General features: G+C 38.3%; 1 protein-coding gene across 1 annotated transcript in view; it reads left to right on the top strand.

Annotated features, from left to right (window-relative positions):
* Nucleotides 1-16,607: 16,607 nt before the first annotated feature.
* ncam1b (neural cell adhesion molecule 1b) overlaps nucleotides 16,608-25,981 on the top strand; it is a 43,058-nt gene continuing 33,684 nt past the window's right edge. The window contains exon 1 of the mRNA XM_055166898.1: nucleotides 16,608-16,691. Within this exon, the coding sequence (XP_055022873.1) occupies nucleotides 16,640-16,691 (52 nt within the window). The 5' untranslated portion in view covers nucleotides 16,608-16,639. The remainder of the gene's footprint in view (nucleotides 16,692-25,981) is intronic.

Below are 25,981 nucleotides of genomic sequence, written 5' to 3'. Positions count from 1 at the left end.
CCATCAACAAGCAAAGAGTTATAAACAAGACAGCAAATTAGTGACAATTAAAATGGAAGCTTATTTGCAATGAGATACACAGCGAGAAGCAGGAATGCGAATGGTTTCATTAATGAATTGGCATATTTTTAACTCCCAAGCAGCCCGTGATAGCCGTACCCTCATTAAGAGCATACTTCTGTGAATACACACTGTCCCACTATGTTGACCCTACTATGGGCAAGTAAATAAAGGGACACCTTAGGCAGAGATATTTTAAAGCACTGCTCCATAAATGTATCTTTGCATGGTCTGCTTGAAAGCAATCTAACTGTAATGAGATTTTACCATATTTATAAACATTACTACCACTAATTACTAACTAACTAACTTGCAAAGTATGCCCCTTTAAACAGTTCAGCATTACTACATTTAATTAATTCCAAAATTAATCACACTGGTTTGTTAGTTGTTTTGTTTGTCGATTTCAGAAAGTAACTGTAATTGCAAAAATAAACTATTTTTATAAATCATGGAAGAAAAGTTTAAAAAAAAAAAAAGATAACATTGGTATTTGTGAAACAATGGCTGTGAGCATTTAACCCTGAACTTTTTTTTGTTAGATAGCACATTATCTTGATTCAGTTGATACTAAGATTAGGGCTTGATACCAATACCAAAATCATGATAAAATTTCAACACAAAATTTAATAATTACTTAAAGTATGTGACTGATTATATTAACCAATGTCTTTTGGTGGTTTTGATTAAGACCCAGACCATTTTATAACTAATCAGGTAAGATCAGGTACAGTAATAATAATCAGGTTCTGTAATAATAATTTCAGTATTGATTAGTATCTGTATTGATTTTTGGATAACTCTTATATGCATTGCTTCTTGTATTCCTATTCACATCAAGTCACACATACACCTCCCATTAAAGCTGAATGTTGCTTTGGCAGAATTCTGTTTCTGGTTGAAAAAAAAAAAAGAGAGAGAGAGAGAGAGGAGAGAGAGAAAAGAATCAATAAAAGAAGAGAAAGATAGTATATGACATGGAGGTCCACTCTGGCCTCTGCTCCGTTCTTTGGGCTGCTGTGCTCTGACTGTGCTGTAGATACAGTCTTACTCATCCTCAGCCCTGACCTGTGCTTTGATGTGCTCCAGCAGGATGTCCAGGGGCCGCTTTGAAAACCAAAATAAAGTTGCGCGTCTCACCAGTGGATAGACATAGACTTCTGTACGTGTGTCATTTAAGGGCATTTTAGCTAAACAAAAGCTAATCATTTGTGCCAAGGTTTTCATTTTGTGTTGGTTTATTTGTCAATTAACAAAAAGTCATGCTATTTTCAGTTAGAGGGCCTGTACATGATTTTTGCTGTGTATTTGAGCAAAATTTGTCTTGCCCCAGTACAGAGATCAGTTCTATAATAAACAGCTCTTAAAGTCAAAATATGTGTGCTGTGTGCTGTCTCCATTTAATTATGAAGCTTTTAATTGTCTGATAATCAGACAGCCAAGTGTGTGTTGGCATGCTAATTGTTGCTAGCTTTACCATCATGGCAAAACTTCATTCTGGTCTCTGAGAATTGTGAATCACTCTTATAAACTTATCACATTGAGTGGTTAGGATGCTCAGAATGCATAAGGTAAGTGAGGAAAAACTTTGGACCACTGCTAACTATATGAAATGAACTAGTTTTATTATTCACATTTTTGAGACAGTAAAAAAGGTCAAAAGTCTGTAACATCTGTGAACACATGAAGTTTTTAAAAGGAGTGTACCATTCTGAGTTGAGTTTGAAAAAGCACCACAGACACATGGGTCAATATGGGAATGAATTCTCTGAGCAGGTTCTTGTGGTTGGACAGAGCACATCCTGGTCTGCTATCTATTTTTCTCCAAGACAAAATTTGAAGATTCTGTTTGAATTGCAATATCAAGTTCCAGAGAGCCAATACAAAAAGTACACAGTTTTTGTTAGTGCAGAGATATAATACTTAAAATTCAGGTCAGCATTGAGCATTGATTCAGGACGATGGGTTGAGTAATTATTGTCCAGTTGGGCTGTTCAATTGATCTAATCTTAATCTAATCCCTTTGCACCTAAGAAAATATATTTTTTGTATCGTTCAATTCCCACCCACGCTTCAATTAATTTAAAAAAATGTTTTAATTATAGGCAGAAAAGTGAAGCATGAGCCACTTAGAATTGACACATCTAAATATGCAGATCCTTCATAGGGTAATATTTGACAGCAGCCCTATGTCCAGAGAAGATGTCACTAAGTAGTTTCTTTTTAGTTTGGTTATGAAGTGTGAACAAATCGGGTTTTAGAAAGTCTTATTCGGTCTATGGATTCAGTGCAATTATGCTGCCAGCCTTTCCATAAAAGCTGTACAATGGCTGCTGTGGGCGTCTACAATCTCTTAGAACTCAGAGGCATGAATATTTCAATGTAACAAAAGTGTGGCAATTAACAACATTTCAATTCAACATTTTAATTACATTAGCTTTAAATTCACTTTTACAAATTAATTTAGCACTAAATCCCGAGGCTATTTTTCAGTAATCATACTATTAGATTATGCTATCTTACATTAAAATTAAACCAAATGTGTGAAAATGTTACTCATTAAGATGTTGTACAATAACTATACTTATTTTATTTTTTGAGGTACACTATGTAACTTTTCAAGTTGAATGCTCACCATCTGCTTGATTATATAAAGATGTTATCGCTTTACATGGAATATTTCATAATATGCCATTAAATGTATACATTTTACATTCATTTCAATTACAGGTGTTTTCTTTACTCCAAAATAACATAAAGGTCTTATATTACTCAATATTTACTGTGAGCTTTAAGCAGTGTAATAATGTTGTTACCACCTGAACAACACAGCAGTTATTTCATTCAAACATGTCAGTCTGTCTGCATCTAAAAGCTCAAAATACTGTAAAGTTCATAGATATAAATGGACAGAGCTAATGCGCTAGCTGCTGCGTTCCAAATAGGAACCCAATAGGTTCCAAATGTTAGTATTAACTGCTCTACATTATCCTGTTTTTTGTTTTTTTTTATGGTATTTTGTTAATCAAAAAAATCATTTTCATAATATAGAGCCTGGCTCCAAATTTGCTACCGTAGCATTGCGAGCTTCATTTGAGTGCAGCTGAGCCCTGTGGGTCACATCATACTCGTTTCGTCCACTTTTTTATACAGTCTGTGGTTCTGCCTTATGATGTCATGAAGAGGTAGTTTTCATGTTAACAGATACCTTTTACCATTCGTTCAGTAGAGATTAGAGATTCCAGGGCTGAAGTCCTGCAAATTATTCTAGTGAAGGTGCATAAAGTTAAAAAACACAGTGGAGCTCTTCCTGTATTAACACATGACATCAAAAGGTGGAACAGAGTGTTCTGTTAGAGAGAACTCTGTGTTATACATGTATGAATAAAACCCCTCTCCTCAGATGTGACCTGTACCTTTGCCTGATGGTGGCCCTACTCATTTGGAGATAGACACAATGACATACTGTGGAACACTATCCACAGCAACAACATAAAAGTTAGTGCCCCTCTATCCAGTAGTTATATATATGTCTACATCCAGTTAAATATTTCTCCAGCTGATGGAATAGTGTGCATATTTTTCTACTTTTGACAACAGCTTTCCAATCCCTGTCATTCTTTGAGACAAAAATATGCTGTGACATGGTATTCACAGCATTTCTTTTGCACACACAGTAGGGAAGAATAACACATAAATTGTATATTAAGCAGGGACTGGTTGTGAAATGAGGTCGAGTTGTTTGAGTAAATACATATTTTGAGTGGTAATACAAGCTGACGGGAAAAAAAAACAATGTTGTTGCTTTACAATGTGTGAATGAAAAACATCTGAGGAGGAATTCAAACCATGCATGAGCAAAACAAATCCCATCTACTCCAACATAACAAAACAATCCTCCACTTGTCATATACCAGATATATCGTCATTTTGTTCTTCTTTTATTAAACAACTAAGATCCTGCTCAACCTGAAAAATGAGACAACCTTTTCTAATCAAGACTAAGTAAGAAAATAGAGCAGAATTAACTATGGCCTCTTCTGTGAGACTAATTAAAGCATTCAGTACAGCAAGCGCACGCTATCAGTGAATGTTCAGCGAGCAGAGGAACCAAAATAGTCTTTTTATCTGTCTCACTGCAAGAAGGATTGTCATGCCAATTATACAAACACAAGCTGTCTTTGAATATTGAACATAAATATCCAAATAGCATCTGTATATTAAAAGCATAAAATCAGCTCAATATACCCCCCACCTTCAGAAAATGTAAGCAATAATCCCTCTGACAATATCTTGTGCTGCGCAATTATTAAAATGTCATATTTTATATGAGACTAACCAGTTACTTGTAAAGGCCTAGACTGATTTGAATACAAAATGTATTTATCAAAGGTAATTCAGAGTTTTCAAGGTTTAACTTTGAACACTTAGGTATGAAAAAAATATATTTAGCAATTTTCTCAAATTCATCTTTGCAAAACCTGAAAACTGCAGCAATGGGATCTACTTGAATGAAGACAACTCTGCATTCATACATTAAAATTTAACATTTAAGAAATGCCATTGCCCATTGTCCATACAATACCATTTAACAGGACTCTTTGTGTATTGAAGAATAAACACACATTTTTCACGGGAAAAGGGAGGACTTGAATAATTTAAGTTGACACTGTGTGCTCCATAGTAAATTCATCTCTTTGCTAAATTTGAAAACCTCACAAATAGTCTAATTCACAGTGTAAGTGAATTCTTCTTACACTGAGCCATTTCCAACTTGTATTTGAGAGATTAGAGTAACTGCAGAGGAATTATGCCTCATGTATAGCAAATACAGACTGCTCACTCATCCATTACAAAGGTCCGTGTGTGGGCTGAAGGCATTATCACTTAATCTGAAAGGCTGAGTCCACACTAATATGAGATATCTTTATTAAAGACGGCCAGCTCTATAATCTAGCACCTGCCTATTCACCAGTCACACGCTGTTCATTAAGTCTCCCCTTTTTCTGCCAGTCATATCTCGCCCTGGCCAAACTCAGCGGGGACACGCACGATAACGGCGCCATCGCAGACCTTTTCAATTAGTTTCTGAGATGAAAAATATATAATCCTCATTCTTCATGCCAGGATGCTCTCCTAGATTACAACACAGTCTGTATTAATCATATTTTTTTATGAACACGAAGTGTGTGCTTACACAGCACTGCCAGTCACGGTCCACTCTGGGCACTGATCATGAACAAGCATAGCAAATGACAATTATGGCTCGAGCACTGGACTGGCTCCATTTATTGTGGGCCTTTTATTCCAAACAATAAATACTTAAAATGACTCACAGCACTTAGTCCTAGGGCTGTTGGCTGAACACTACCACCAAATAAAACATTGCACGATATTTATGCAAAACCAATTCTGCTTTGCCAAAGGTAAAGGAGCTTTGATAAGAAAAATACGTTAAATTAGCCTTCAAACCTTTAGGGGATTGTTTTTTCAGCATTAAAACAACCTTTAGAATTAGGAACAGTGGGCAGTCACTGTGTAGCTCCACAGGAAGCTAATGATGTAGCCACACAGTCTGATTCCATCTCAAACGTTTCTGCATTTGTATATGTAATTAAACTAAATGCACAGCTGAACTTGTTTGAAAACCAAATAAGCACCCCTTTTCCAAAGTGCCTAAATATAGCCTACTGTATGTATGGGAATGTGTAGATGAGAGATGCAGCTTAAGCAGGTGTCAAGAGCGCAGCCTATGAAAAGATTACAGTGGACGTATTTATTCATTAAAAATAACACACTTGTCACTTGAAATGAAAAGCAGCTAGAAAATGTCACAATGTATTAAGCTTAACTTTGGGTGCCTCATTAATTATGTACCCCTCTCTTGTCCTCTTCAATGAAATATACATAGAAACATCCACTGTCACTATTCACACAAACCGTCATCTAATGTAACTCTATAAAGCTTCTTGTATGAAGATGTTATTGCTTTATCTCTTATGTTCCACTATATTACATTATATTACATTAAACCTCCCTATTTCCAAATCAGGTTGGCACCTCCAGGCCAAGTGTCAAATCTGTGGGTATCTTGCAGTAAGAATGATGTCTTCCCAAGATATGCCATCCTGTGGAACATGGAAAAGAACAGTAGTAACACCTCATGGCAAGCTGGTGGTGGATTTTTCATCAAAAACAAAAAAAGCAAAAAAACTAAACAAAACAAAAAAACATTACCACACCATTGAGATATACTGAACAACCAGACAAATATAAGAAATAGCCAGCGACTGAGACCCTCCTATAAAGAATGAGAAAAGAAGCACCTACAGTAAGTCTCTGGGCAGTATGAAGGATGGCTGCCAAAGCCGCTCAGGGCTACACTCAGAAATAATGTGTGAAACCAGAGATACTGAACTGCTCAGAACAAGGAAGTGTTTAGGAACAAAAGGTCAAGGCCAGTACAGACTGAGTACTGACTTATATGCTTTTCACAAACAAATAAAAGAGCTTGTCTCAGTCTCACAAAAGTAAACTTAATACATTGTGTCTGCTATTCAGTTGGTGAGCAGACAAGATGTAATGACATAATACTATACATTTAATAAGTAAGATAAAGTATGGGCTATAATTATTTGAGTTTATCTTGGTACCTCTGCCTCTGTGGTTGGCTTTCTGCTCTTCTCATCTCTGGAGGTCCCACGCTGATCGAGCTGCCTCTGCTGTGATGTGACAGTCTGCATATCATATCAGGCAAAACCATGTGAATTAAAATTGCATAAGCTACACAACTTTAACTATTGTGTATCTGGGGAGATAGCCAAGCGGGATAGCAAAGTTAAGTTAGCAACTAGCTTCGCCAACCACAGACAGTTCTCAGTAGGCTAACTAATCAAATCCAACAAAAAACAAAATAAACTAACAAAAACAAAAAAGTAAACACAAAACTAAACAGATTCAAGGACATCATAAGAAATTATAGCATCCAATTGTTTTTCCCGAGTAATCTATGAGCCATTAAAATAACTAGACTATTTGTCACAAATCTCAATCTCCTTCCCTTTGGTAAACGTGAAACTCACTGTATTAACATAAATCTACAGTAGAGGGCGCTCGTTCCTGTTATTATTTATCAATTTATTTACTTATTTATTATTTAAGTTACACAAAAGATTTCCGAAAATGTTGCAAAGTTGCATTGCTTTGTGGGATTTATTTTATTGTTATTATTTATTTTATTATTATTATTATTTTTTTCGATAAGCAAAATTACTCATACACTATTTTTTGGCCTACTGTACAAGGGCTAAAATCTGTTAACAACTTTATAAAAGCACTTTAAAATCATTTAAAAGAAAGGAAGAGCTGCGGATACATGAAAAGGATAGGTCATGTCATGTGGCACAGGGAGGAAAATTAATGTCTTCTTCAAAATAAAAGCATTTCATTTCTTTTACTTCTTCTTCTTTCTTTTTTTTTTTTTTTTTTTTTTTTTTTTTTTTTTTGGCCTACCTTACCTGCTTTTTGAACTCCTTGGGATAAGACCTCTTGAATTTATTTTCCACAGAGGACATGACTGTGGCTTGGTTTTTCGCCGGTTCTCTTTGCTTTTCACATCCAAATATTTAGTGAGTTTGATGTAAGAGGAGCGTGCGCTGTCAGCCTGTCAGCTCGTGTAACGCCGTCTGTATTGGCTGGCCTTTACTGCAATGATAAATGGAGACACACTGGTGCAGCCGCCTCGTCACAGTCAGGATTTTGCTTTCCATTGTTTATTTATCTATTGTCCACTGTTTGAATGGGACTGCAACAAAACTTGCCCAGTGCAGTTATTCTATAGGCTATTTCTGATTTAGGGCTGCTTCATACTAATGCCACAAAAACTGATATATTGATTTTGTAATTGTTGATGACTTCTTTTAATCTAGCACATTAAGTGGGTTTAGTTAAAGAGTGTAGTATTGAGCGACAATTGCATGGATCATTTACTGTTTTTGATTTTTATCGTTCCAGTGGCGTAATTGGTGTCTGGACAGCACTGCAGAAAATGAAAAGAGATTGGAGACACGCTCACAGCAAATTTGCCCTGGCCCCTGCATAAATGGTACAGGTCTAAAAACTGAGCCACACAACAAGGTGTGTGTTTGGAAACTACATTGTACAATTATTAGCCTGAATAAATAGTAGCCTATTTATCATTGTTGATCTGACTACCCTAAGTGGTTTGTTTAAATTGGACTTATTATGTAAAATGCACTTTTATGTGCTTTTATCCATGTTATAATGCTGTTCCCTCAATTTGTTTACTCAATGTTGTATTTCAGTTAATTCATTCATGTTTGAATAATCCTGCATTGTCCTGCATTCAAGGCTTTGGTGTTCAGAAAATATGCTGTAACACACTCCCTTTTCTCTGCCCTCTTTTTTATACTCACTTGCAAATATTACAAAAAAATTGTCCAGGGGCAATAAATATAAAGGGGCATATAAAGTTTAAATACATTGTGTAGCATTTTTAATTTTTCATTTAAAGGAGCATTGTGTATCCTTTCTGGTGGAGGGTTCGACACATGCTTCTCTCAATGGAAAGGCTATTGCTTTGTCTCTAATGTGAGTATGGTATTAAACTTTTCTATCTTCATGGAGACCAAACCAGACCAAATTACAGGTCACATTTGTGGAGCGACAACCCCGCTCACAGTCAGAATGCCTGTTTTTCTAGGTATTTTTGAGCTATAAAACCACCTGTAATTGAGTAAATGTAAGTTAGAAGTATTTAATTTCATACTGTGGAACATTCCAGGCATGACATATCTATAAAAACAAGCAGGTGACGGACCCTCCATCAGAAATGCTACACAATGCACCTTTAAATAAAAATCTGCTACTTGCTTCTGGTGAAATTTCACTGTGAAGAGGTGGTGCATCTCTGTGCTTTACAATGCAGAAAATGTAAAATAATATGTCATAATATGTCTTCTTTAATATATTTGGGTCTTGAGTGCAGTAAAGTAAAGTTTTGGCACTTCAAACAAAAGGATGATTGAAAGGCCAAAAATCATCAGAGAGGTCACAGGAAATGAGTAACAGTCAGAAAATCTTTGTACTTATCTTTTCATGCAATCAATAGATGAGAACAAAGGGCCAAATATGGAATGCTCCTCCTTCAAAGTCCATCACATTCTGTTTGAAGTCCAAGTGTACTTTAAAATGAGAATAATGCCTCAGGTGCTATGCTGCCCTTGGCTACTTCCACATCAGTATTAAAGCAATAACGAATCAAACAATGATCAAATACATGACTAATGAGGTCGTGTTGAATAAAAACACACAGATCAGGGTTGGACGATGGATTATCTGACACAAGCTTGTAGATCATCCAAAATATTCAACAAGAGAAGACAGGTTTGATGCCTGGTCTATGTTAGTATAAAGTCCACTTTTAATTCCACTCTCTCTTGGCCCCTCCGTCTTCTGTACAGTACAGTGTAGATGTTTTTGAAATCGATCTGATCTATTATTTCAAAAACAAGTGTCCAGATGACGATGTCTGAAACCTTTTTGTACCTTGGACGGCTCCTGGGCGAATGAGGGATTACACTGTCTTGTTCCGTACAGTATCTTACACTGAGGCACTAATGAGGTGTGCACATTTGAGTTTAATTTCCAGAGCCGTTATAGTATTTTGGTGCTACAATTTCCCTTAGCTGAGAAATAATTAAGAGCAGAAATGAATGTCCTAAATGAGATATATCTTAAGTCGGTTCAAAGTTTCATTCTTTATTCATTAAAATTAAACCTGCTAACTTCTCATTTGCAAGTTCTCAAACCCACTTCCATAAATTAAAGTTGCTTAATGGATTTCTGGTGATATGATCCTATTATAGAGTAGCCCATTGTACTGAGAGTTTGTTGTGACAGTCCTTAGACCTCAATAATGTAAAAATGAAATAAAATAAAATACACTCAAAACACAGAAATACATACATTTTGGCTTCCTTTTTTTAGATGGCCACAGCAAACTATTTAGAGTGATTTGGTGGATTCATTTCACCAGATGACCTTTGTTTTGCAGCAATATACAAAGATGACATCAGAATAGCTGTTTTAAGTATGTAAAACTGAATATCAAGATAGAAATTTTCAAAAAGCAGCAAACAGATCCGAAAAGAAACTTGCTGTGGAATAGAGTACAAAGCTATAATTCTGCCATGTGGGCCATTCATATTTTTGTGATACTTGGTGTACATTTTTAGGGATGCACCAATACTATACTAGTACTGTATGTTGTTTTGATATTGAAAGTTTTGATGGATCAGGTATCAGTTCAAAGATATCGGTTCAGTCAATATTCCATTTTAGTGTATACATTTGTGTAAAAAGACAATTTACTAGGCAAAGTTGGCCTAAAATACCTCTTAATATATACAGTTTTTTTTTTTCTTCACTTTAAATGATAAATAACAGTTACAAAATGCATTTGGATATTTTTTCACCATAAGCCTTTTGTGTTTAAAGGAAATACGTTATATTTTGAGTTTCTGCCCTAGTATTGGTTGATATCGGGAATCAGAAGATACTTAAAGCCAAAGTATCAATATCAGTATCGGAACTGAAGAAGCTGGATTGGTGCATCCCCTTTCTTGGTCATTTAAATTTTGTATCAGTTTTGCATCATAACAGGTAGTAAAGCTAAGGTAAAAAGACAGTTGGAAAGAATGCATTATAAGATTTTCATAGAAGGAAAACATGCCCTTCTTGGAAATCATTTGAATTTGCCTTGACCATGGTCTTATTCATTTTAATCTATCAGTTAAAATTCAAGAGAAAAGTATAACCTCCCTCAGTATGAAGGACAATCCTTTTGATAGGCTCCATTTCTCATCTTCTTTGGTATAACCCCGAGTCTTGTTCTGCATGCCGTATATTGGTCTGAAAATGAGGTTTTGAGAGTGTTCAGGCCCTGCCATAAAACTTGAGTGAGATCCAAAGTGACAGGCCTCTTGAAAGACTGACAATCTGATGTGAACTGTCACGGCACATTACAGAAGATGCACCGTGTTGGGCTAATGCACTGCACAGCCTGTTTGATTTGAGGCTTCAAATCAGCAACACAAAATCAGTAGAGCAGCACTATCTGGCCCAACTTTTGAGAGGGGAATTAACATAAGTCTTAGCTGCACCTAGAGGATTTACACAGCTAGCCTACCGTTTCTAATATAACACAAAACAATTTATTTGAAGTGCTGTTCAGTTTGTCCAAAAAGATTTAAGACTGAAGCTGCGGTCCATCAAAAATATCCAAGTTAAAGCTAAATAATTCACATAATTATAGAAAAAGCAAATTGTTATAAATATCTATAAAATGCACAACATAGCTAGCTCATAGCAACAATACTGTGGCATTAAATTAAAAGGAATCACAAAAAGTATATTACCAAATTATATTTCTTTATTGCATTTTAATTACATCAGCTCTTATTATTAATTGCATGTCTTATTCAATTATGGCTTCTCCATCAGAGGGGAATCTGCTCATGTAGTTTATTGAAGACAATAACTTAGATACTTGCTGCCCTCTTCAGTTCAATAGCTTGTATTGCATTTTAAAAATTTGTGTCGTCATCGTATTCAAAAATAAATAAATATGTGAAAGAAAAAGTCCATTCATATCACAAGATGGCAGCAGATACTTTTTTAATGCTTTCTACAGTTTCATTCTAAACCACAGTACAATTCTCAATGATGCAACACATCTGCATTTGTGAATAGTATTCCTATTCTAATTCATATATGCAATATACATTTATGTATTCTGTATTTCAAAAGTAACATTTTCTGGGATAAAATCATTATAGACCACTGAGTTGTGTGGCTTTACTGTATACAAGAACCATGGCAAAGACCCCTTGTGTCTTCAGTGAGCACAATACAGACACTTAAACCTTGTGTACTATGACATGGTGGTAGAGGGATGACGGATTGCACAGAGCAGTGTGTCATTGACAGTTACATAATGAATATGTATGGGACTGAGTGTGTGCATGAGCTTAGCCAGTCTCCCCCTGATCGCAGCCTGCATGTGGAGATTAATATCTGCTGTCCACAAAGATGCTCTGTGCGCTTGGGCAGGACACTCCGGACAAGGAATCCACTGTGCCGCAACTCCATGTCCTACTCAAAGCCAAAGATACACTTGCACAGAGATAGCTGCAATCTTTTATTGAGATTTGATCATTGTGGCTGACTAAAGGCTGCACAGTGCACCACTGTTATTCAATCTAAACAGTCACAATCACATATCACTTCACAGTTAACATGTTGCCACTGATAATAACAAATATTTAATTGTGATATATGCCTACATTTATCACACTGGAGTTTATCCCAGCAGCTATACTGTAAAGGTTAATGTCCAAGAACACCTCTTTGTGTAGTTCACTCTTTTATGTGCAGTGTCCCTGATCAATAAACAAATAAACTACAGATACAAATATATCTATAAAGCAGGGGTCTCCAAACTTTTTCCTCCAGTGAGTTACCTTTACAAAATGAAAATGCCAGAGAGCTACTCATTTTAGCGGCTGCAAGAAATTGAGACAATTATAAGGAAAAGGGCAAACCTTGGGGTACAGTTAGAGGCCTATAAAGCATAAACCATTGTCCATATATTATTTATTATTTATTATTTATTTGTTATTCAAAATTATACATTTGCAATGGTAACAGCCATGTAGTTAACAATTTTTCTTTTTGTTATTCAGCACAATGGTATAATTCTGAAATCCCTTGGTGACCTACTTGGAAGGGGATGGAGAGCTACTGGTAGCTCCTGAGCTTCAAATTGGAGACCCCTGTTATGGAGTGATTCACGTTAAAGGTGCAGTATGTACATTTTGTGGTGGATGGTCCGCCACCTACTGTCTTCATGGAGATAAAATATCTATTCCTGGACTACTCCATGTATGGATTAAACTTATTTATCTCCATGGAGACAAGCAGGTTATGCCACCAGGTCAACATAGCTCATATCTGTAAAGAGGTGACCCTTCTTATCAAGTGAATGCATGAATGTCATTTATTATTAACAATAAAAACACCTTGAATAAATGCAAAAAAGATAGGTTTAATGCCCTACTGTGTAAAATTCTAGGTAAGGAAGTAACATCTCCATGGAGATTTGCAGCTTTGCAACTTTAAAATTAAATAGTACTAATAAGTAATTATCAAATTTTCCTATTGTGTTTCACAAATATAGCATACATATATTTTCTGATAGAGTGATGTATTCTTGCTTTTGATGCTGCTGCTGTGCATTTTACAGTGAGGTATGAGCTATTTTAAAAGACATGTTTGGACAACTATTCTGAGATCACATCAATTTCTCATAGAGTATATAAGTACAACACTGACAATAGAACAACCTGATATAAACAAGCACACAGAAGGGCAAAGAAAGGTTAGAATGAAGCCAAGGGCTTCTGACTAGAAGGGGCCTACATATCTTAAAATAAAACATTTTTAGAGCTAGAATAAATGGTGACGTTTTAATATCTCTACAGCCCCAAAGTACTTGTTCTTGCTCTTAAGCAAAAGCACCTACAGTCCAGCTACAGTGGGTTGTAAGTTGTGAGAGAAGCACTGAATGTAAACACTAATGGGCTGTGTAACAATACCAATATGTACAGTATTACCACACCTCACACTGTTATTGATTGTAATATTGTAGGAGGGCCTATAGTATTGAATGCCATATTATATCCACTGTGACAAGACTTTAGCGACATCATTAATTTCATATAAAAGTGTATAACAAGAATCAGGTCTTCATGTTGTTGCAAGATAGATAATAGGTCTCACTCTCTCTCTCTCTTTTTTATTTATTTATTTATTTTTTTTTTAACCTTTGGCAACAACAATTTAATTTAACCCTATATCTTACAATCACATTATATATTGATTCTTATGAGAAGGCAGGACTCTAAAATCAAGCGTTAACACTCTGACATCTTAAAACAACAACCTTTTTTCTGCAGCTTGAGTGTGGGCTACATTAAAATCAAGACTGTATTTGGAGGGCATGTGTAGTGTATATTATGGCTGAGTCATCACCTGACTCACTGCTATCATGTTAGAATGTCACTCAAACCGCCTCCTCTCACCCCCCACAGTGGCCCTAGCCTGCTCAGGATTTACCACCTCTTCTATTTCACTCGATTTCAAATCATTTCTGCAAACTGCCACTAAAATCAAATTTTTGCAGCATGCACACCCTGTGGTTGGTGGTTGACCAATTGACCATAATATTTTGAGAAATTGAAGCCTAATTTTCTTCTAGGACTGCATTTTATGGTCTGGATTTTAACCACCAAGACAGATATATGGAGATGACTCTGTCAAGAAGAGCAGTATAATTAAATATGTGTATCCCAAATTAAATGCAGCACAATGCACTTAAAATTGTTTGGTATTTGATACATATGCGATTAACTGTGTATTGTCACGATTGTAAGCTCTAAAAGGCCCACACTCAAAACTGATCCTACATCACTGTTAAGCTCATGGCATCTGTGTATGGTCACTGGCTAGCTGAAAGATCCATTGTAGTTTAAAAAAAACGGGAAAGATGTCATTGTTTTCTATTTTTTCCTTACCAAAGTATTCAGCATTCCACAAATGTTCAGCTACATTGTTCCTGAGTATTTGTATTTTTCTAAACTGTGCACGATTTGACCTTGGAGTAATTTGTCTAATACTTGCTTCAATTCTCTCTATTTGTGAATAATGATTTAAACATGTGAGAGTTAAAATGCTTTAGAAATGCTGTGGCAGCAAACAAACTACCATTAGAGCTTTAACCCTGGCATCTATCACTCAGGGATATTGGGTTAGTAGTGTATTCTCCATTGTGATGAGTTGTGGTAAAAATAACAATGCTTTCATAGAGGAGACAGGCCAGTAATGGAGTTGTAGCAGATGTATAGTGAATGGATGAATCATTAATGTGTAGTAAGAGAGTTCCAATGTGCAGAGTGCCTCAGGTTTCACTTCAGATTACAAAGAACATATGGCCCTATATAAGTTTCATTTGTAACACTTAACACGACTATGCTAGCATGTGTTTTTAAAATGCTGTATTGCTTAGACATAACACAAAAGTGTGGCATCACCAGAATAGGCAATGTCCATGGGAACCTTTCCTTGATCTATTCTAGGAGTCTTGGTGGGAACATATAGCTAGTGTTAGGTATCCTCAAAAAACCATTAAGCGTGTTCTCTTAAAAATAACCACTGGAATCGATTGATTAAAATCAAAAATAATTTATTCCCTAAACAATACAATTCTAATACAGAGCTCTGGGTCAGATCACTACCCCTGACCGCCTACGGCTACACAGGTCTTAAATCAGGCAAATCTGGACGCCTCTGAATACCTCAAATTAGATTTTATAGACATCCATATGAATATGCAAATAATATGTTGAACAGGTAACGCCTTGAATCTTCTCTGGAGTATCTCTGCATTCCTTTAGGTTTAGGGAGTTGACAGCAGCCAAATGTAAATCACCAGTTTGTTTAGTTTCGCACCACGCCGAACCATCTCCACTGCTGCTGCTCTGCAATGAAATTTCTTAAAAGGACACAACCTATATCTGCTAAGGATTACTTTAAAAGTATACATGTTTCACATAATGGTACCTTTAAACATACATAAGATTTCAGTGGTTAAACAACTCAATGTGTAATAGTCAAACAAATATATAAATTCAATGTTTAATATGCACATGTGATGCACTCAAGAAACTTCACCATTTGGTACAGCCTTCACTAGCTTGTTTTCATTGCACATAAACATGAATCATCTCATAACCACAAAAGGCTATGTATGTATTGTGTTTTTTAAATTTTGTATTATTTTATTTTATTTTTTCAGCCTTAAGATCAGGCAATTTGACTGTTATATAGACTCGTTGCATATTTTACACCCAGTTGATACATATGCTTAGTGTCTATCAAATAGGTTACACAAATGTACACCATGTTCAAGATTGAGAAAGTATTGTAAAAATTTGATTGCAATAACCACTGCTGCATAAATGTAACACAATTCATTGAGAAATGTCTCCAGTGTGTGTTAATTTATTTAATCTAAAATCGATTCTGATATTTATAATAACATAGTCCGATGAGTCAAATAACAATTTTTTACTCAAATATTTCTGTGGCATTGAATCACCACTAAACACTAAACACGAGCTCTCGGCCATGGTCAAAGCGCACTACTTTACGCGAGCTGCCCCATTGCGCTTTATGTGGCGGACTGATCCACGCAGTGCGCAGGCCATGCTTGTCAGTCAGACTTTGAACAGAGCTCTGGCGCTCATCATCATCACCGCTAATCTCTGCCCGCTGAAGCGCACTCAAGACGCGGCTACTCACGCCTATTATCCCCGACCACCTCAGAAAGACCCATTAGGATGAACAGTCGCTGAGAGAAGAGGGAAACAGGGATCCAAACGCTGGGGTTGAGCGGACATCAAGCTACACCGTTTATCGTTCACGTTACTCGGGAGTTACGATGGTCCAGTCAAGGGACGTCTTTCTAGCCCTGCTTCTTGTGAGCTACACAGGTAAGAAAGCCCCACCATTTGGCTGTAGCATTCCGTTGGTGCGCTTGCAGGCTTCACCCCCGTGTTACTACGTGCCTGGCATGTATTTCCACTCATCAGCAGTGGTGGGACCGCTGGCATCTCCTCCTTGGCTCTGGTCTTCCCCCTCTCCGCCTGCTCCGCCCCAGGGCGCTGTGTTGTGCAGGTGCAATGGTGATGATACTGCGACTGCTGCTAATTAGCTTAAAGAAAACGAGCTTTACCATTTGTTTAACTAAAGCTCCTATGTACCCGGAATCCTCTCCTCTTAACATGTAGTTGAGCCTTAATAACACTGTAATATGCATGCGTGAGCGCCGTGCACGCTGAGTTAGCATTTCTGGACATTTAATAAAACATGATTTATAGGGCGTGCGGTGCATTGGATCTGTTTGGATAGATCTTGCTAATGCATCGGGGCTAATGGACCATGGAGACATTTCCCCCTGTGCTGTGGACGGGACGTGTTTGTTGTTGATCAGTGATGCTATTGGGTTTTCAGCAGGCAATGACAAACAGCAACCCCGTGGATTAAATCTATTTGGGATTTATTACAAGCCTACATAGTAAAAAGCTGGACATGCGTGGTGCTGTCCCTGTCACCGCTGACCCCCTACTGTCAGGTTGAGCTTGGGAGATGTTATTGTGCTTGGACTGTCCGCGTTCTCCCATTGCTCAGTGTTTTTGGACAAAGTGTATGTGATGGAGAGCCAACACAACTTCTCCTGTGAATCATCTGTTATGTAATCTGATGCCACGATAAATGCTTTGAAATGGGATCCCTCTAAGTTGGTAAATGTGCTGTTATGTAAGTCTAATTGGGAGAGTTTAGTGTCAAATTACATTTTTAATAACCTGTGGGTACAGTTTATGATTGAAATCTTCTCATCTCTGCTCATTTGAAGGAAAAGCTATAATTTGCTTCAGTCAGATTTATGGTTTGTGGGATATTGGCCTTTTAATCTTGCCTAGAATGTGCAGGGTGTTCCTCCCCTGGTACTCACTGCAGTTCACTTTCTGAAAGCTTTGAGATAGCAATGGTAATGGAGAACATGATTTATGCTTGGCACCACTTTATCGTTCCTTGTGGTTCAGTTATTACAAACAAACAGGCACTTTTGTGGGTATCAAGTAAGAAGGATATGGCAACTTTTGATGTATATGTCAAGCCTATTTAAAACATATATCCTATAGGCAGCCATTTTATGTGCATTGAAAGCACCATAGGGTATAATTACAGATGAAAGAAATTGTGTTCAACATCAACATATGGCTGCTGTGGCTTAATGGCCTTGTCATTTCCCCTATTTAGATTTCCCTTTGATACGCAAATAACTTATCAAAAGCTTTACACATTACTGACACTAAAATTAAAATGGCTCTTTGGACTGCTTTCAAGAGCTGCTTTTGTTCTCTATATTTGCTGCACAAAAATAGCACTTGAAAATGTCTCATTTCTGAAAATACATATAATGGCTGCATATGGAACAGTGATGTTTCTGTAATGTATTGCTGAGCTGAGACAGTGGAAGGATTAGCTAGCTATTTCACTCTCTGCTGGTTGCATGCTCTGTGAGGCTTTTGGCATAATTTTTAATTATGTCTTTTCAAAGTATCTGAAAATATTTTGAAATGCCTACGTTTATTACAATAAGACACCTGACTCTACTAGTCAACTAAATTCTAATAAAACATCTGTCTACTCAATTTAATATTCCAGTAATATACAGTGGTAGTCTCCCGGTTAGATTTATAGCCTGACTTTTGAAGCGTATTACATTACGTCAGTGTGAGCTCATGTGGAACCGTGACGCTGCTCCATGTTTTAAAGCAGGACAATCTGGACCCTCACAGCCAGACTGTTCCTGTCTTCTTCACGTATGACCTAGCTTCACCAAGACCCAAATCTACTCCTTACACAGTTAGCATGTGGAGGCTTGTGCATGTGCTAATGTCCACTGCATTTGTGTCCTCCATTTATAGTCCCCCAGGCATTTTACCATACATTACAGATAGTATTAGAAATATGTGATACCCAGACACTAAAACCAGTATCAAAACTAGACACTTGATACTCATTTGAGAAAAAAAAGTCATAGGATAGTATTGGATTTTTCCTGAATATGGTAGTTCTAGTTCCTGATCTACTGTATATCGGAACAAATACAGGAATACTATAATATTATTTCCTGCAAAAAATTTGATTCTGTTCTAAAAATCATGTGTTTTTTGTTACCATTGTGGCATTTAATTGTGAATTATCATGTGGTATTGAATTTTAGTGTTGTTACCTTCTCAGAAACCATCTCTCCACAAAACATTGCACTGTGTATGTAATGGTGAGTAAAAAAAATTGTGGATTCCCTTCCCTTTTGTGACTGTTGTTCTTCTAATCCCAGTGCACAGTCTTTCCCTGACAGTGAGGACCATATTACATTGTGTTGGAGGATATCCCGGTGAGTCGCCAAGGCTTTTGTTCCTTTTTTCGTACTGAAACAGGAGCAGGGCTATGGTTGTGTCCAGGCCAGGACTCTGGGTTTGGTGATGGTGAGCGGATGAGACAGATCCAGGTCTGGGAGGAGACTTGCACTGATGACATCACATTCACGTGACCCAGTCAGCGCTGTGTGGTGGTCAGCGTGCATGACTCCAGGCTTGTACACATGAGGCGTATGTTAGGCTAAGCAGTTGTTTTGCAATGACTAACCTTTAAGCAAGGCAAGGTCAGCATCAGGCTACATTTCATTATGATTGTTCACACACTTAGAATTAATCTCAAGATATACAGAACAATGAGACATCATATATGTATGTATGTATGTATGTGTGTGTGTGTGTGTATATATATATATATATAATATATATATATAATATATATATATATATATATATATATATAATATATATATATATATATATATATATATATATATATATATATATAAACATATGGATAGATAAGATAGACAGATAGATTGATAGAGACATACGTAGATATAGAGACAGATAGATATATAAATAGATAGATTAGTGTCAGATTACAGTTTTTTATTTGTGCCCTGATATTTCATTCATCATTATATAATGCTAGAATGGTACATGATTCTGATATAGACTTCTCACAACATAGTAGACCTGTTGTCCTCTAAGGAATTTCTTGGTTGGCTAAAGACATGTCTTGCTGATCAATTTGTCAAAAGGGGCATGGCAAAAGCTCTCAAATCTGTTACATATGTCTATGCATCTAACTCAAACTACACTCACAAGACTACTACTGCATGGGAGTTCATTCAAAAAGTATTTACGCAGAAAATGTACTAGGAAACAGTATATTTTCATAAAGGCAGATTAAAAACTATGCCTTTTTATATATAAAAACAAAAAATGTCTAGTCTTCTGCTCACTCCCTCACTCACTTCTCCTTTCTCCTGTTGTTGCGTATAGATCCTAGAAATCCCAGTCTAAATACAATTATTTATTGACTTATGCAAATTTTGGTCAACTAAGACACCATACCGATTCATCAACTAAACGGCTGAAGGCCTACAACCTGACAGCCCGACAACATAGCCCATAAGTGGACTGATATATTGTTGTAATTAGATATTTTCATTGTTTCTACACAAATGTTCAAGAAAGTTTGAATTGCCTGTATTTACTTATCCTTCTGCTCATTATAATAGCCATTCTGTTTACTACTGGTTGTATGTTGTGCCTCTAGCTGGCTCCTTTTTGCTGTAAACTCTTGGTAAATCTTGTGCAGGCTTACTATTTCATTGTGTTGTTTAGCTTCACAAACGGTGCACCCTCAAAGGAGTTCCTGTAGTGTTTGCTTTGCTCTAAATGCTCATATTTCACTGCAGTGCTGTCTAGTAACATATGGCATCTGAGAAAGAGGAGAGGATGAGATGGAGGTATCATAAGGACAGGGGTCAAAAGTCAAACTGAGCAAAACGATGCAGTGGTAATGGTGAAATTTGACACGTCGCTGCTGTCAATAGAAACACTGTGCCCATTCATGACCAAGGTTTGTCCCTGGACTGAATGTGGCTCATAAGATAATAGTCTGTGGATGTCCTTTTGGAAGAAGATATTCACCAATGACCTTCTCTCCTCTGTCTCTGAAGCTCCACATGTTACACTGTTCCAGTCGTGGCTCACACAAATAGATGTTGACGTTTGTGTCAACACATGAGGCTAATCCTGATGCATTAGTCAGGTGTGTGAGCATCACCTGTTTTCAGAGTCGTCACAGAGCCGTCACAGAGCCTGGTGACGCTTTTCTGTTTGGTTCAGGGATTTTGGCTTAACAAAATCTGTTCTTCTCTTGTCTTGTTGCTAAAGAATGTGAGATAGTCAGACTTGCTTTGAATGCATCTTGAATGCAACTTATTTGGGAGAGCTGAGAGCAGAGTGGACAGGACTCCTCTGATCCATCCTCAGTCCAAACAGTTCACAGAGCCTCTTGGCCCCGTGGCCCCTGGGAGTGACTGTCCTCATTTACTAGTGGAACTTTTCAAGGAAGACTGCTGTACGTCTGATGTTTCATCTCCCCATTATAAAGCAATATGCTGTTGGCCAGGATTTAGCTCTTCACTTCTTTTATGCAGCGTTAGCGGAAGCTGCATGCCTTCTCATGCGTCCATGCACATGATGGTGCATGTATTATTGAAACACTATGGAGTGTATGACTGCGCAGAGAGGAGATGGGCCCACTGCGCCTCAGGCTCTGTTTCACAGTGTGGTAGCCTCCACAGCACTATAAGCTCCGTCACGACGACCCAGCTCACACCAAGACCTGACATGTATTTAGTCTGTGTGGGGACACAAGCGTGGTCAGCACTAGTGCTCATGGCTGTTATTTTAGTCTCTAATTAGATCACAGAGTCTCTCTGAGGAGCTGTTTTTCTTCCATTCACTTTCCACTAACAGTGGTTTGCACCTCCTCCAGTGTACAGGGACTCAGTCACTGGAGTCGACCTATTTAGCACCTTGTGTCAGAGTCTGTATGTATCTGAGCTGTACATTCACCACAACAGTTACACGGGAGTATTCCCTAGTGTCTCCGCAAACCTGAGCAGAAAAACTGATTTACTGATGTCTTGTTTTGCTTTCAACAAATACAAGCCTGTCACATTATTCATTATTAATTCTTTCAGGTCTTTAATTTTAGTGTCTGTTGATGTGGCTGATATTCTGTTCATTTTATGTTATAACAAAGCACGACACAAAGGTGATATTGCACCTGTCTGAAATATTGGAAATCATTTAATGACTTTTTTGACAAACCACTAATGAGTGTGTGCAACTGCTGATAAAGCCTTCAGAGGAGACAGGATTTGGACTTTCTCATCTGCGAGCACTATTTTTTTTATCTCACATTTGGAGTGTCCGCTCCCCTCACAGAGCTGTGCTGTAAGTGATAACTCCCACTCGGAAACAGAAAAGGTGAGGAAAGTAATGTATCTCCTCCACTACACGTCGTGTCATGGCAACCTTAGATTTATAGAGCTTAAAGAGTACCTCAAACACACCAGCAGCCATCTGTGTCCACCTGTCCCGCTTTGGTTGTCACACACAGCCATTTAGGCCCCTGTCCCTTGTCCCACTGATTTAGAGAAAATGTCCCATTATTTCAGCTGCTGTCATATGAATTCAATATGTATAGTTACATATAGTTAAGAAAACATGATAATATTAGTTTTTTGGGTATATTGACTGTCTGAGTTGTAATATGTAACCTGTGTGCACCTAATCTTATTCCATTCTCTATATGTGTGTTATGAGTCTATGAATCTGTCCCTCTTTGTCCCCACCACATTCACCGACATGTCCCTGTTTTTTTGAGGTGGTCATACCCTATCATCAGGACTGTTTGCTGTGGATGAAGTGCACAGCAGTAAACACTATCCTGATGCCAACAGCTGAGGATGTTATTTTTTTATTCTCATTGTGTGGGACTTGAGCTGGTAATTTGTGTTTGTTTATTCATGTTATTCTGACAGGTGTTCAAATGGACAGGAGCCAGTATGGAGAGGTGTGGAGGTGTAACACATATGTTAGAGGCAGCAGACGTTGTGGGCTGAGTCTTCATAAGCACTACATCTGAATAACAGGTCACTGAGTGGTTCAGCGCAGGGCTCAAAGGCAGTAAGGCAATGGGGGAGGGGCTCTTCAGATGCTTTTCACAAGATCAAGATCTGCTTAATGAAAGAATGGCTTGGCAGTTTTTTGTCTTTTAGTAGAAATTACAGGGCTTGAACACATGGACTTTGCTGTTTAGTGTCAATACAACAAAAATAATGCATTACATTCCGGAGCCGGGTCATGGGGGCAGCAATGTAAGCAGGGACTCCCGGACGTCCTTCACCCCAGACACGTCCTCCAGCTCCTCCGGCGGGACCCCGAGGCGTTCCCAGGCCAGCCGAGAGACAGCGTGTCCTGGGTCTTCCCTGGGGCCTCCTCCCGGTGGGACATGCCCGGAGCACCTCCCGAGGGAGGCGCCCAGGAGGCATCCAGAACAGATGCCCGAGCCACCTCAGCTGGCTCCTCTCGACGTGAAGGAGCAGCAGCTCTACTCTGAGCTCCTCCCCTGTGATTGAGCTCCTCACCCTATGTCTAAAGGAGCACCCAGCCACCCTGCAGAGGAAACTCATTGTATCCACGATCTCGTCTTTTTGGTCATTACCCAGAGCTCATGACCATAGGTGAGAGTAGGAACGAAGACTGACCGGTAAATCGAGAGCTTTGCCTTTTGGCTCAGCTCCCTCTTCACCACAACGATCCAATACAGCGATCGCATCACTGCCGACGCTGCACCGATCCGCCTGTCAATCTCACATTACGTCCTCCCCTCACTCCTGAACAAGACCCCGAGATACTTGAACTCCTCCACTTGAGGCAAAGACTCCCCACCCACCTGGATTGGTTGGGCAAACTCCCATGAACCCTCTAGCACCTGATGGAGAGTATAGAGCTGGTCCAGTGTTCAACGGCCAGGACGAAAAACCTGGCCGTGGAACACTGGGCTTTTTAATATTTTTTTCATGTACATCAAATATCTCCAAATATGAAACAAGCGCTTGCCTGTTCCTCTGTTTGTGCAGTGTGGCCTGTGCCTTAAATAATGCACACGATCACAGAGGTGTCACCATGGAGGCGCTCCATCTTCACACTGTCCTTTCTCAAGTTCCTAGACATTTTGGGCAGGGGACTGTGTAGTCCAGCAGAATACCACAGTGTTTTAACAATGTAAATGACCAGATCTAATAGTCTGTCGGCCGTCTGCTGTACCTGATGTGTGTGATGAACTGCTTGTATAGCCGGGCTGCATGTGCGCCGCTCCATAGATCTTATTTGGCTGACAGAGCTAGAGAGAGCTCCATAAATTATCAGGCATTGTCTGGTCTGGGGGCTTTGCAGCGGTGCTGCTAAAAAAAAAAGTGTCTCTGTTTGTCATGAAGTGTCTGCTGATGCGAGGCACACATTTATTAAAATATTGTTAGTGCTTGGAAGACACAGCACAGTGTTGTGTTTGAGCTTTAATGAAATATTCTTAGTATTTTATATTATCACTTTTATTAAGGTTTCATATAGATGCTAGAGTTATGGAGATCCAGTAATCAAAATCAGGCACCACTGAAGGCACCCAGCCTCTGCACTGCTCATTGGTAATGCTTAAACCCTGACAGTGGAGACTCATAGATGCTAAAATATTTAAATATGATCGGAGAGAAAGAATGTCTCTTACTTCTCTCTAACTTCTGTTATGCAACCACTTGTTTGTTTGAAGAAGCAAAATCGACCAATATAGTATGGTCTGTCAACAAGACTCATATGCCTTATTTTGCCCATCTTGTCATACTGTAGGCCGAGACTTCAACTATTCAACTCCAAATCTTAAAAGATCAATATCGCCCTGGGAGGAGAAAAGCTCAGGTCTGCATACATGAGAGAAGTGCATTATGGATGAGAGCTGGCACTGAGCCGAGCATCTGTGATCACACATGTACAGTGTGCACTTACATGACATTATGCACATTTAGACTAGAGCTCTACAAGTGCAGCCTGAGCCATATGTGCAGCCCTCGCCTGTCTACCATGTCGGCCCTGTGTCTCATGTCTCTCATGTCTCCCATTTCTCCCATGTTCTCCCTGAAGGATGTGACACTGTGACTTGCGCCCAAAGCTGTGTGGCCTAGGATGCCAGGACAAACCGGATGTGTCATGAACCCCATTGCGCATCTTTTTCATTGATGCCACTGAGTGTAGAGGCGACTGACAGGCCACTGAAGCAAGTGACGCTCTCCCATGATCCTCTCTACTTAGAGCAGGGCCAAGGCCCCACTGAGCTCTGCTCAGAGCGGAAAATAGCAAACCAATATGTCCATGGCAAAGTGCAGACACTCCAAAGTCGCTGTGAATCTGTTTGAGAAAGTCAGCTGCAATTATGTATTATATTCAGTGTGAGATATTGAATGGGTATGTTTTTGTAATGTGATTAGATCATTTCAGATTTACTTCACTACACGTTTTAACATTTAGCACTTAGACAGCAGCATAAAAGAGGACAGAGGAATGCATGATTACTTCTGCTTTCTTCACTTGACTAATCACTTCTGCTTTGTATCCAAAAATATGAACAACAGGGCTAGGATGCACTGATACTACTGGTATCTAATATCAGTGCTGACAGTGAAAAATTTGCTGGATTTGGCCTTTCACTGTATGTAATAAGAAGGCTGTTCTGTAGTTATTTGAAGTATAAATAACACTTGCACCATGGTATTAATATTGGCTATCTGAATTGAAAAAGCTGGATCTACGCGTCCCTAAACATGCAAATATAAGCAGAATGTCAAAGTTTTTCCAAGTTAAGATACACATGCAGACTGTTATTGCACAATGTTTGGTTTCTAGCTGTTATTTCCTCCCCCCATTAATTACAATTTTGGCTCTAGGGAGCTATAGCATTATGCTGGTCTGATTCCTTCAATAGTCTGTGGGTGTTTAGCTGGGAAACATGTTCAGCCCCAATGCTTGACTGTTAGGTAGATGGATGTCTCTATGTTGTTCACACTGTCAAGTGTCAGCCGTACTTTGTATAGACCAATTTTGTAGAGATTTGACCTTTTCTTTGAGCAGTTTTCTGGTGATCTCAGCTTTCTTTTGACTGCAGCGGTGCCAGATGACTTAATTAGCAGTGCACATTAATTTTAGCATTGCAGGTGAAGACATGAAATCTTGTGGTCAGTCATTCCGTTGTGGCCATA

Source organism: Boleophthalmus pectinirostris, unplaced genomic scaffold, assembly GCF_026225935.1.
Source record: "Boleophthalmus pectinirostris isolate CB_2022bp ecotype Guang Dong unplaced genomic scaffold, ASM2622593v1 HiC_scaffold_9, whole genome shotgun sequence".
NCBI lineage: Eukaryota > Metazoa > Chordata > Actinopteri > Gobiiformes > Gobiidae > Boleophthalmus > Boleophthalmus pectinirostris.
The sequence above is the reverse complement of the archived record's forward strand: the minus strand, read 5'-3'. Positions and strand labels throughout refer to the sequence as shown.